At 35.1% G+C, this 13,092-nt stretch overlaps 1 protein-coding gene across 1 annotated transcript in view; it reads left to right on the forward strand.

Annotated features, from left to right (window-relative positions):
* ACOX1 (acyl-CoA oxidase 1) overlaps positions 1 to 13,092 on the forward strand; it is a 50,890-nt gene that overhangs the window by 19,103 nt on the left and 18,695 nt on the right. The window contains exons 3-5 of the mRNA XM_069848035.1: positions 4,632 to 4,800; positions 7,696 to 7,819; positions 12,170 to 12,289. Of these exons, the coding sequence (XP_069704136.1) occupies positions 4,632 to 4,800; positions 7,696 to 7,819; positions 12,170 to 12,289 (413 nt within the window). The remainder of the gene's footprint in view (positions 1 to 4,631; positions 4,801 to 7,695; positions 7,820 to 12,169; positions 12,290 to 13,092) is intronic.

Below are 13,092 nucleotides of genomic sequence, written 5' to 3' on the forward strand. Positions count from 1 at the left end.
GCTTGGTGAAAGGTCGCCTAAATGATGACAGTCGATCTGCAGTAGTGGTTCATATGTTTTCTGGATTGTCAGAAGTTTTAGCGCATCAGTACCAGCCAGTTCATACCTTATTGGAACTGATGTGTATGAAATTACCCTTAGAGTGATGCTGTATTGACCACAATCTTTCAGAGAGGTCCAGAGTCCAAGCCATCAAACATATTGAGAAACATTCCATTAACAAAGAGAATTATTTGGTTATCTTCATGTATTGGCTTTGGAGGAGTTTTGTGTTAAAGATCACCTAGAATCAGAAAAAGTTTTCAAAGGGGCTTTAGTGACATACAAAATGATTTAATTTAGATTGTAATGCTTACTGTTCATGAACGTATTCAAAGGGAAATAGAGTAAGCTGAATTCATTTCTATCCAACCTGACAAAACTACACACATTTCGTTGAACCTTAATAGGGTATAGCTGTGAAGTACTGTCATCATTATCATCATCATGAACTAATCCGGCTTAGGTTCTCCAAGACCTGTTCCTTAAAAACTCTTGAAAATGTTCCTGGTCTTTCCATCGTAGTTATGCCCATAGGTTTATATTGTAGAGCTAATTTTAGGATGCGGTGTGGGTCCAATGTGTGTTGAAACCATTTTTCTGATAACATTTAACATCCGTTATACTGTCTACTTTTAATTGTTTGAGGATATCTATTTTTTTTTTGTGATCCAATCTCGTGAGGCCTAATAATAGTCTTAAAAATCTCATTTGTGCTGCTTCAAATTTCTCTGTATCACTTTTATTTAGCACCCAAGTATCACTGCCATATATAATAAAGTTGGTTTTAACGTGATGTTATAGAAGTATTGTATTAATGGAAAAATCGAAGAGCAGTTTTTGAGCTTTTATGATTATGTCTTCTGATAAGACTGCTATGTGTTTAGCTGATGGGTTATAATCGCAACCCTGAAAGAATTGAACTTGATGACACTATTACAGTGGGACCACTGTTATGACAGGTCATAAACAGAGTGTCCAAGCAATTGTCAGACAATGAAAGAGTAGTGGAACGGAGAAAAATTCTCTTCGGCACCGGGATTTGAACCTGGGTTTTCAGCTCTACGTGCTGATCCTTTATCCACTAAGCCACACCAGATTCCCATCCCAGTGTCGGATCGAATCGTCTCAGTTTAAGTTCCACCTCTTGGGTTCCCTCTAGTGGCCTGTCCTCTGCACTACACCATAGATGTCTATGAACATAGGACAATGTCCACATATGTGCGGAGGTGCACTCGTATGAGTGATTGATTGGCTGGGATCCGACGGAATAAGTGCCGTCTTAAATCACAAAGCGATTTATGCATGTCATATATATTATTTTAATGTACCGAAGTACATATGAAGTTCCATGCAGATATTCTGCGTCATCGTACGATGAAAGAGTAGTGGAATGGTGTGGCTTAGTGGATAAAGCATCAGCACGTAGAGCTGAAAACCCGGGTTCAAATCCTGGTGCCGAAGAGAATTTTTCTCCGTTCCACTACTCTTTCATCATACAATGACGCAGAATATCTGCATGGAAACTTCATATGTACTTCGGCACATTAAAATAATACATAATTGTCAGACAGTTTTAGCCTCCTGCCATCTTTGTACACTATTACGTTATGAACTCCATTTGGTTCCCTTTCATGCTGCTAAAACTATGAAAGAACTTAAATAAGTCATCTACAATTTAACTGTCTTTCATGCATTCTTCTATTGTTCTTCAAGCTGTGTAGGGTTGCTAAGAGAGTAAGGTTTTCAGCTACCTCACCTCTCTCATAGTTGATGGAACTACCATTCTCAGATTGTTGTGACTGTGAAAGAATATTTTTCTGAATTGAAAACTGCAGTCCAACATTCAAATTCCGACAGTTGAGATACAGAATCAGTCCAGGCATCTATATAATATATTGCAGAATCGCAAGTTTTCACTCTTTTTTTTTTTCTCTCTTTTCCAGGATTTTCGTTTACACTGGTTGTTAAATGTTCTAAGTGGGAAACGTCATCTCATGTAAAGTTGTGCATGAAAGAGGTAAAGGTTACAGGTGCCAATATTTTAGATCTCTTAGGAAATTACTAAGAAATTGGTGCTATTTTATCCTCAGATTGAGTGTTGACCAGACTCGGAGAAGGGTTGCCTAAGAAATTCTTGATTCTGTGTTGGGTTCGGTGAGAGAAACGTATAAATAACAATGAAGAACTTGGTTTCGTGTAACTTCCCGATGAAACAAAATGCAATATTTACCATTCTCAGATTCCAAAATTTAAACGAACTTGTTGGTGTATACCCTAAGGATTTTTATGTGGATTAATTTAAAAACGAACTGGTAAACATTTACTCAGAGCCTGATACATTCACATATTTGACTCTTAACAATTATTACTGGCTTACATTTCTGAATAATGAACTTCGGTGTGTGTATACAGGAACAACAAAATTACTGAAGTTGGTGTTGCCTGTTCCTTTATCCTTTGTGTCTTTTGAATGTTCAGTGTATTGAATTCTACAATATTTGAGGAAGTGGATGACCAACCAAAGACTGCCTAAATTTGAAATACTATCCATATGTAAAAGGAACTACTATGGCATTTTAGCAAGATACCTGACTTCAAGAAGAGAGTGATAGACAACTTCCCAGAAATTAAGGATAGACTGATTGAGCTTATTTACAAGAAAAATTTATTTATACATGTTTATCTTATAAACTGTTGACATAACAGTTAACAGTAGTACATAATTGAGTATTAAAAGTACCGTATATTGTGATTTTGCTGACCAGCCAGTGGTGTCTCTGTGTACCGGTATTTTAAAATTTATCATCTCTTATGCTCTAATGTGGCAATGTTAAATTTTTTTAAACTGCAATCATGCAAATTATTTAATAGCTTATATAATTGAGGGGTTTCAAGCCAGACGTGACCATCTAAGAATATTAAAATAATCAAGTTTCTTATCTTAATCACACCTTATCTTAATCTACCTTGTGGTCAACATAAATTATTGTTTACTCAACTGCTGAAGGCTGCAATTGTAAGATTAAGGATCGAATTCATAGTCGTCACTTATAAAATGAGGAAACACTTAAGTAATGTGGATTTCCTTAGCACTTATTTCAGATCGTTTTGCAGAGACGCTACTCATTCATATGCCCTGAGCATTCCCTTGACATCGAAAGAAATATGGCAACATGGCTAGATGTGAGCGCTTTCCTACATTCAATTGTTTTCTAGCGCCTTCAAATTGTTAAATCGGCATTATTGTTATACGCAAATACAGAAGTAAATATTATAGAGCTAAAAATTATACAAGATGTCCAGAAAGCATTTTACAGAAAAGAAAGAAGTGAGCTAAGATAACTAGTTATGAAATATGGAGATATCGTCGAAAGTAAAAAAAAAAAAAAGTTCTCTCCAAAAGAAGAAATTGATATGGAACAAAATTGCAGTTGATTTTAATGCAAACTCCGGAAATATTCCTGTATTCCTGTAAGTAAATCATTTTCATTTATTTTTCAGTTATTTTTATGCTAAACAAAGTGGAAATGATATAATTACGCAAATTTTAACAGCTTATTTCTTGGGTAGAATACAAACAAAAATCCAAATAACACTTTTTGGGACGTGAATACTTTTCGAAAAGAAAATGCCACTTAAATCTACCTGAAATGCTGCTGTATCATAAAATCTCAAAGCAACCAGTACTTTCAGCAGTGGCGAAATCAGTAAGCCTCATGGTTGTATTGTGAATTTAAATGAGAGACACCAGAATATTCACAACAGTGTTCTTGTCGAAACGGTATCTCCTCTTAAATTGTTGATCATTATACATCTCTAAAGAGTTTTCCATATCTCTGATATATCTTTTGCTTGCCGAAACTCATTTTCATTTTAATTACAGAACTCAATAAATGAAATTAAATCATAATCATCATCCATTGTATACCGAATCAGCTGATTACAATGCATATGAGGAAACACTTGAGTAAACTGACAAGCTACCTTATTTGAATAAGTGTTCACTTCAGTGGGATTTATGAATTGGAAATTATTATAAGCAACTGCTTAAGTGTTTCCTTACGATAAGTGTTGACTATGAATTCGGCCCTAAGTTTGTCACCATATCAGCTGAACTTAAGCCTTGAATATCTCCGAAATTATTTCACGTGAATTAGTCATGTCTGGTTTGAAATTCTTCCTATTGCCTAGCAATGACAATGACCTATTGATACAAAGATTTGGACGTGTTGAAAACTGCATTTTAACAACGATGATGATGATGATGATGATGATGTCTACCCTCCTTGTTCACGCTCCACTATTGTTGTGGAGTTCACTTTGTAATTGTTGCTTCTCCTTCCTTAAACTTTAACATTTATTCATATTCACGTTCGCATTTTGAAATGTAAGCACAGAAAATACAACTGTTTAGAATTTTTTTTATACTTTTGTAATTTGACTGTTACACAATTGTCGACAGTACGGTATCACATTTTCATTGCTTTATGTAAAACCATATGCACTATAGGCTATTACGATTACATTTAATTTAGAAAGTATGAAATATTGGAATTAGTAATAATAAATATTGGTATGTTTTGTTTCAGGCAAACTTTGAGTGGTATGCTGGGTAGTGCCATTCTTAAAGATGGTAATCCAATCACCCTTCATTATGTTATGTTCCTTCCAACACTTGTTGGGCAAGGTACAGTGGAACAACAAGCTGAATGGATGGGAAGAGCGTGGAACTGTGACATCATTGGAACATATGCTCAAGTAAGAAACAACTAATGGAATAATATGATGTTCAAATACCGGAATCTTTGATTGTTATAGTTCTGTCATTTGCTTTGAATGTCAACTTAGCCATCAGGTCGATAATTCCCTAGAAACTCTGTTGCCACAAGAAGTAAAGTGTCCCAACCTTCCACCTCAAGAGCACTGCGTTTTGATCTAAATATATTGTCACACATTAATTGTTGTATCTCTGGTTCAATAAAAATTCCTACTTTCATTTCTGTATCACCAAACTTCTCCTGCAGATACTTAGAAAATCATCACAATCAAGATTCATAGCAACTACAAAGTTCTCCATTAAACCAAGTTTAATGTAAAGAGTGGAAGATGAATTTTCTGTAGGTCGAGTGCCCTGGGTTTCATTTCCCCCGATGAAGACTTAACCCAATGCTCATTCTGTACGCAAGTCCAAGGCATGATGACTTAGCATCTTTCTGTCATAATACAAACGTATAATAATTTGTAGAAAGTACCTAAAAATATACTTCGTATGTTTGGGCAGTCTTTAATGCATTCTTACAAATCGATATTTTAATTAGTTACTTATTTATTTGATTGAAAAACAAAATCCAGGAATTCTTTGATTCCAGACCTGGTTAATGGGCCAGGTACTGTAACGTTCCTTTCAGATATCGTATTTTTTGGGGGGGAGGGACTTCAAAATGCCAGTAGCTATGAATGGTGCAATATTTTAACGAGTTTATCATAATATCAAATTATTTTTGAACACTGAAGATGGGAAGAAGGAAATAGGCAAAATTGAAATTCTGGATCCAGTTGAGGCGAATAGAGATACTTATTTCAATGAAAGATGGGAAGCAAGTCGTACATTTAGGAATAAAAAGAGAGATTATTTGAAGGAAAAACTGAATGAGGTAGTAATAGTAAGAATAAAAACATTAGAGATTTATATAAGGGCATAAAGGAATTTAAGAATGGATATCAGGCAAGGTTAAACGTGATCAACGATGAGAATGGAGAATTGCTTGCAGCTGAATAGATGGAAAAACTATTTTGGGCAACTACTAAATGTAAATAGGTCAAATAGAAATGATCGGGACGAAATTCAAATACAAACTGCTGAGCCATTTATACCTGAGCCCACACTTTCTGAAGTCGAAATTGCAATAGAAAATCTGAAAAAGTATAAATCTCCAGGTATTGATCAAATTCCAGCAGAATTAGTGCAAGAGGGTGGAAGCGCATTATATAGTGAAATTTATAAGCTTGCACTTGTTATTTGAGAAAAGGAAATTGTACCAGAACAATGGAGTCCATAATTGTACTTACCTTTAAGAAAGGGGAAAAGACTAACTGTAGTAACTTTCGAGGAATATCACTTTTGTTGACGTCGTACAAAATTTTGTCTAATATTCTTTTGAGAAGATTAAGTCCGTATGTGTATGAAATTATTGGGGATCATCAGTGCGGTTTTTTTAGGCATAATAGGATTGACTATTGATCAGATTTTTTGTATTCAACAAATATTGGAGAAAAAATGGGAGTATAAGGGTACAGTACATCAGTTATTTATAGATTTCAAAAGGCATATGACTCGGTTAAGAGGGAAGTTTTATATAATATTCTTAATGAATTTGGTATTCTCAAGAAACTAGTTCAATTAATTAAAATGTGTCTCAGTGAAACTTACAGCAGAGTCCGTATAGGCCAGTTTCTCTCTGATGCTTTTCCAGTTCACTGCAGGCTAAAGCAAGGAGATGCACTATCACCTTTACTTTTTAACTTTGCTCTAGAACAGCGGTCATCAGCACAGTGCACCCTTGGGCTAGTGTCTCTTACCTGTGGATAAGAGACTGCACTATGGTGCATCCGTGGCTGCTGGTGGGTATGCTCTCTCCCTCTTCCTTCTGCATGATGGGGCATATTATGGCGCACTGCTTACCCATTACCCATTTCAGCCAATGCTGACGATCATTACTCTAGAATATTCCATTAGGAAAGTCCATGATAACAGAGAGGGTTTGAAATTGAACAGGTTACATCAGCTGCTTGTCTATGGGGATGACCTGAATATCTACAAACTATTAGGGAAAACGCGGGAATTTTATTTAAAACAAGTAAACAGATAGGTTTGAAAGCAAATCCCGAAAAGACAAAGTATATGATTATGTTTCGTGACCAGAATATTGTACGAAATGGAAATATAAAAATTGGACATTTATCATTTGAAAAGGTCGAAAAATTCAAATATTTCGGAACAACAGTAACAAATATAAATGACACTTGGAAGGAAATTAAACGCAGAATAAATATGGGAAATACTGTACCTGTTATTATTCAGTTGAGAAGCTTTTGTCATCCAGTCTGCTCTCAGAAAAGCTGAAAGGTAGAATTGTAAAACAGTTACATTTACAGTTGCTCTGTTTGGTTGTGAAACTTGGACTGTCACTTTGAGAGAGGAACAGAGGCTGAGGGTGTTTGAGAATAAGGTGCTTAGGAAAATATTTGGGGCTAAGAGGGATGAAGTTACAGGAGAATGGAGAAAGTTACACAATGCAGAACTGTACGCATTTTTTTTTTCACCTGACATAATTAGGAACATTAAATCCTGACGTTTGAGATGATTAGAGTGTTAGTTGGGAGGCCAGAGAGAAAAAGACCTTTGGGGAGGCTGAAACGTAGATGGGAGGATAATATTAAAATGGGTTTGAGGGAGGTGGGATATGATTGTAGAGGTTGAATTAATCTTGCTCAGTATAGGGACCGATGGCAGGCTTATGTGAGGGTGACAATGAACCTCTGGGTTCCTTAAAAGCCATAAGTAAGTAACCTGAAATCCTTTGAAAACGATACTGTAGTAACAACACATGGGATATGTATTGAATATATTTTATTTCATCTTTCTGGTTTCAGACGGAGCTGGGCCACGGGACATTCATCAGAGGGTTGGAAACAACAGCTCATTATGATCCAAAAAGAAAGGAGTTCATTCTTAATAGCCCTACTTTGACATCTTATAAGTGGTGGCCTGGTGGATGTGAGTGTTACGTTATTCGTTATACTAGCAGTTAAATATTTTAACAGCTATATGAAAGTCATTCTATTGCCTGTAGTATCTGAACGTGAGTGAAGGAGTGTTTCAGACATGAATTGAAGTATGAAAACTTCCACCTTGTTGTTGATGACAGAATGATAAGTGGGAATAATGGCTGGCAGAGTGTAACTTTAACATGACAAGTTACTAGTAATTTTATTTGTAGCCTTCTCACTCAGCAACATGTCTCTTTCACATGACATAAATAATACAACATGTTCATTGCTGTTCTTCAGAAGGATATATATTTTCCTCTTACGGACTGAGTTGTAACCACTCGACCCTTGAGAATCCTTGAAGTGTCCAACATTCTGAAACTACACACTGGTTCACTTGGTATATTCGAAACTTTCAGAAACCACACAACAGTCCAATCAATGTGACCGTCAAGAGTTATTATTTAGCATTTATAAAAATAATGCAGTTCGACACTCAGTAAGAAACTTCTGTAAAATAGTTGATGTAGGCTAGAAATATGTGTCAGATTTTCCCTTGCCAAATGACCTAACCCTACTGCTGTCATATCATATTGCCTTAACTTCTGATTATGCGACAGTGCATTGGAGGGCCAAAGCTAGATGCCAACTGCTGGTCTCACATCCACATGCCTCAGCAGAAGTGAACGATCATCCAACCAGTATGGGGATAACTTGTGGTTTGCACGATGGTCTCCCAGCTATTATAGCTAGCCTGCAGAACTAGATTTCGCTGCCTACTGTAACTTTTCGAAATTCATCACGATTCTGGGATGGCACTAGTCCCATACACTGACCGAAATTTCATGAGAACGTTTTTATCTCTGAATATCCTTTGTAATTTAAAATTGATATTAGACAAATAATAATTATCTCAGATATATCCCACGTGTAAGTTCATTCAGTTTGATATCACAATAATTATGTAAATAATTTATAATCTTATCTAGTTAAGGGCTTATTTTGTTAGTATTATCATATATTATGTAGTCGTTTTGTTTTCAAATGGTGAAGGAAATAAGGAAAACAATCAGCATAGCCTACATACATAGGCTACAGAAGTGTTCTGCCCATGGGCAGGTTTTTCACTGCAAACCCAGCATTCTCCAATTTTTCCTATTTTCTGCCTTCCTCTTTGTCTCTGCATACAATTCATATATCTTAATGTTGTCTATCATCTGATTTCTTCTGCTCCGAACTCTTCTCCCGTTCACCACTCCTTCCAGCACATCTTTTAGTAGGCACTTTCTTCTCAGCCAGTGACCCAACCAATTCCTTTTTCTCTTCCTGATCATTTTCGGCATTAATCTTTCTTCATCCACTCCTTCCAACACAGCTTCATTTTTTATTCTATTTGTCCACTTCACATACTCCATTCTTCTCCATATCCACATATCAGCCACTGGCGTGGCTCAGTCGGTTAAGGCGCTTGCCTGCCGGTCTGAAGTTGCGTTCGGGCGCAGGTTCAATCCCCGCTTGGGCTGATTACCTGGTTGGGTTTTTTCCGAGGTTTTCTCCAACCGTAATGTGAATGCAAGGTAATCTATGGCGAATCCTCGGTCTCATCTCGCCAAATATCATCTCACTATCACCAATCTCATCGACGCTAAATAACCTAGTAGTTGATACAGCGTCGTTAAACAACCAACTAAAATTTAAAAAAAATCCACATATCAAATGCTTTAATTCGTTTCTCTTCATTTCGTCGTAATGTCCATGTTTCTGCAAGATCTATATTTTTTAAAGTGAAATTTCATTTGACCAGATGCAAATACGGTCCAAACCGTTTGTAGCGACATTGCTTTTAATGATGTATTGGCTATAATGGTGAAATTTAACAGTCCTGTCTAAATCCTATATAAACACTGTATTTATTCAAAATCACTTAGTACGACATCGCTTATTGTGACTTATGTATAAAACTGCGTATTTTTATCATATTTTGGGAGAAATTTATCGGGTATAATGCCCATTGTTAATTTGTTTGTTATGTATTTGATTATTACTAACAACAATGTAATGCTTATTTTCAAACTCTTGTTTTCAATTAGATTGTAGACTGTCTTTGCTGTGATTGTAGAAAACCAGAAAATTAAATTCCAATAATGTGTTATTTTTTTCTAAAGGACGGAAGTGAATAATAGTGTATTCATTATTCATATTCTGTGGTTATATGTGTTGGATTTTTCTAATATATACGATACAGGATGTCACATTTGTATATTTTAAAAAGGAAAACCGGCGACAGTGTAGGCCTTTGTGTAATTTATCTATAGAGTACTGTATTTTCATTTTTGTACTGTCAATTACGTAATTATTGTAATACAGTAAACTGGAATGAGGATGTGTCATTCATGACTATTATACTATATAGCACCACAGTCTAGTATATACAGTCACGAAGCTCAATACTTAATAAATATGCATCCATAGATAGTTGCTAACCACCAGAATCGCTACTATTGCTTCAGCACAGAACCTTTTTCTAGCAGACGATAAAATGTATACTTTTATATCGTGTTCTTTTGAAAAAATTAACACCTTCCTTCCACTATTGAAATATGAAATACATAAGGTTTATATATTATTTTCATAAAGTATATATTATATTTTATAAACTCACCTTCCTGGATCTTTCGGAAGAAGGATAACTCTGACCTCTTTTCCTTACAATTTATAGAATACAAATGTCTCCTTGTCCCATATTATTATTCAAATTATTGTATTTTAGCCATTTACAGTTATTACAACCGATAACGAACATTTCAAAGTTTACACAACTTTTCATAACAATGCGAAATACGACACAGTCATTGCCTTTTCGATCTAAACCAGGCCATAATGTAGACCTATGTTCGGGTTTTCTATTGCAGTGTATGGAGCTCAATTGTAGTATTCAAATACAAACAAATTGAATGTGCGGGGTATCATACATGACATTATGCTTAATTATTATGTATAAATGCGAATATTGAAGTACTGGTACAGTAAACATTACCTATAATTTCAACATATCTAAATATCCGTGCGGTGGAACTGAAAATTATTGAATCGTACATAAATGAATGTACAAGAATTTCACAATATTTAATCGAAATAAAGGTAGGTAGGCCTATTACACATACGAACAACGTAATTTTCACACCAAAAATAATATTACACCTAAACTCACAAGTGAATTATGTCTGAAGTGTCTCAATTGTTTTTTAAAATTTCATTAATGCAACTACACTACATTTTAGAGAAATATATGTTACTCTATATGCATTCCAACTAATTTATATGGTTGAAACGCTGCTCTTCATGACCGGGTTAAACAAGTCACATGGTCTTCCTTACAGCCTGTATTAGATCACGATGGCAGTGGCACAATCTATTGGTCCTAGTACTTACAGCGCTCCAAGCGGCTAGCAACTATCACGAGAAATGCAAAAAATTATCCCAAGCTTCGTGACTGTATATGTTAGACTGTGATAGCACTTACAGTGAGTTTAAAACATGCTCAACATTTTATCTCATTCATTAGTCAAGACCGTGTATGGACTACATTATTGAACAATTTACATTGTTGCTACTTCTTTTTTTTTTTTTTTTTTTTTTTTTTTTTTTTTTTTTTTTTTTTTTACCTTGGGGATTTAGTGAAGTGAATTTTTAATGGCAGGCAGAGTAACTATCTCATGCCCCCATGTTTTAGATTGCTACCAGTGCACTTCATTAGAACCAGGTACCCAGCTTCGAAGCCGTTAGCCCTGTGTCACTTATTATAGGTTTTTATATTTTTCTAGCATATTATTGCTGTACGTACTGTATAAACATTAGAAGAAAAATTCCTCTTCAGTCCCTCTCCACAAATACTGTACGTACTGTATTTCTGTTTATGTTTTTCGAAGTTTTAACTCTATTCTGTTCATTAGCCATGTAAGTGTGCAGCTTAAAATTTACAGATATGAAATTTTTAGCAAAAACAAAAACCCGGTTTGTGCGACTATTGGCTATAACGACCATAAACTGGCGATCCGACTGTATAACACTAAGCATAAATAATTAAGAAGTAATAGAGAATATTGGGTTGTTTCATAATTACTACGAGAGTAAGTCAGTAAATTGATCACAAATTATTATTAAAAAACATTAATCAACATATGAATTTGAATATTTATTACTACAGAAGACTGTGTACCTTGAATCTGCACTACCATCTGAGTGGATAATAATGCACCTTCAGAAAATACACATTATTTCATAACTATTTGTGGCCTATTTACTGAATTCTCTTTGTATTTGACTGATACTTAAGCAATTTATTTTTCTTCTTCAGTGGGCCATACAGCAAACTATGCTGTTGTTGTAGCACAGCTTCATACGCAAGGAGTGTGCCATGGTATTCACCCGTTTATTGTGCAGCTCAGGGATGAGGAGACACACAAACCAATGCCAGGTAACAAAAAGTTAGAGACATACATTTTTTATACTTTATACAGATACATTATGCATGTTCGTCATGAATTTTAAAGGACATGCTACTATCAATCAATCCCTCAAAATCTATGCTTCAGTGGCTGGCCATGATAATATCTTTGAAAAATATTGGAGTGCAAGAGGTCAAATGACTTTATTGTCAAACGCCTGGCATTAGAAAACAACAACTATCAATCGATCAAAGAACATTATGGAGCATGTTGACTCCATGTCGATTTCACAAAACCACTCTGTTCTGTCTTTTACTAGTTCTTCCCAGTTGATACTTCCCATTTCCACGCATTCCTTCTGAATTTCATCTTTCCATCTACTTCGAGGTCTTCCCAGTGGCCTTGTGTTGTTAAAGATGTTCATATATATTTTTGTGCTGCTGGAGTCATCCATACATATAACATCTCCTGCCCAATTTAATCTTCTGGTCTGTATTACATCTAAAATTGACAGTTGATTATAAAGTTCGTGAATATCATTATTATGTCGAATTTTCAACTTGTTTTCATATGGGTAAAAAATTGGACCAAAAATTTTCCTCAACACTTTGTTTTCAAAATCCATTAATTTGTGTTTTTCCTTTTTAGTTAAACTCCATGTTCCCGATCCATATAATAGTACCGATAGGATTAGTATTTTGTACAAAATGATTTTTAAATTTCTGGCTTAAAAACGGGAAGATAATAATTTGTGAACAGCATAAAAACTTTTGTTTGCATTATGTAGTCTGTTAAGTATTTCATATTTTCTGTCATTAGAATTGTCTATCGA

The sequence above is a fragment of the Periplaneta americana genome, chromosome 15 (assembly GCF_040183065.1).
Source record: "Periplaneta americana isolate PAMFEO1 chromosome 15, P.americana_PAMFEO1_priV1, whole genome shotgun sequence".
In the NCBI taxonomy this organism is placed as follows: Eukaryota; Metazoa; Arthropoda; class Insecta; order Blattodea; family Blattidae; genus Periplaneta; species Periplaneta americana.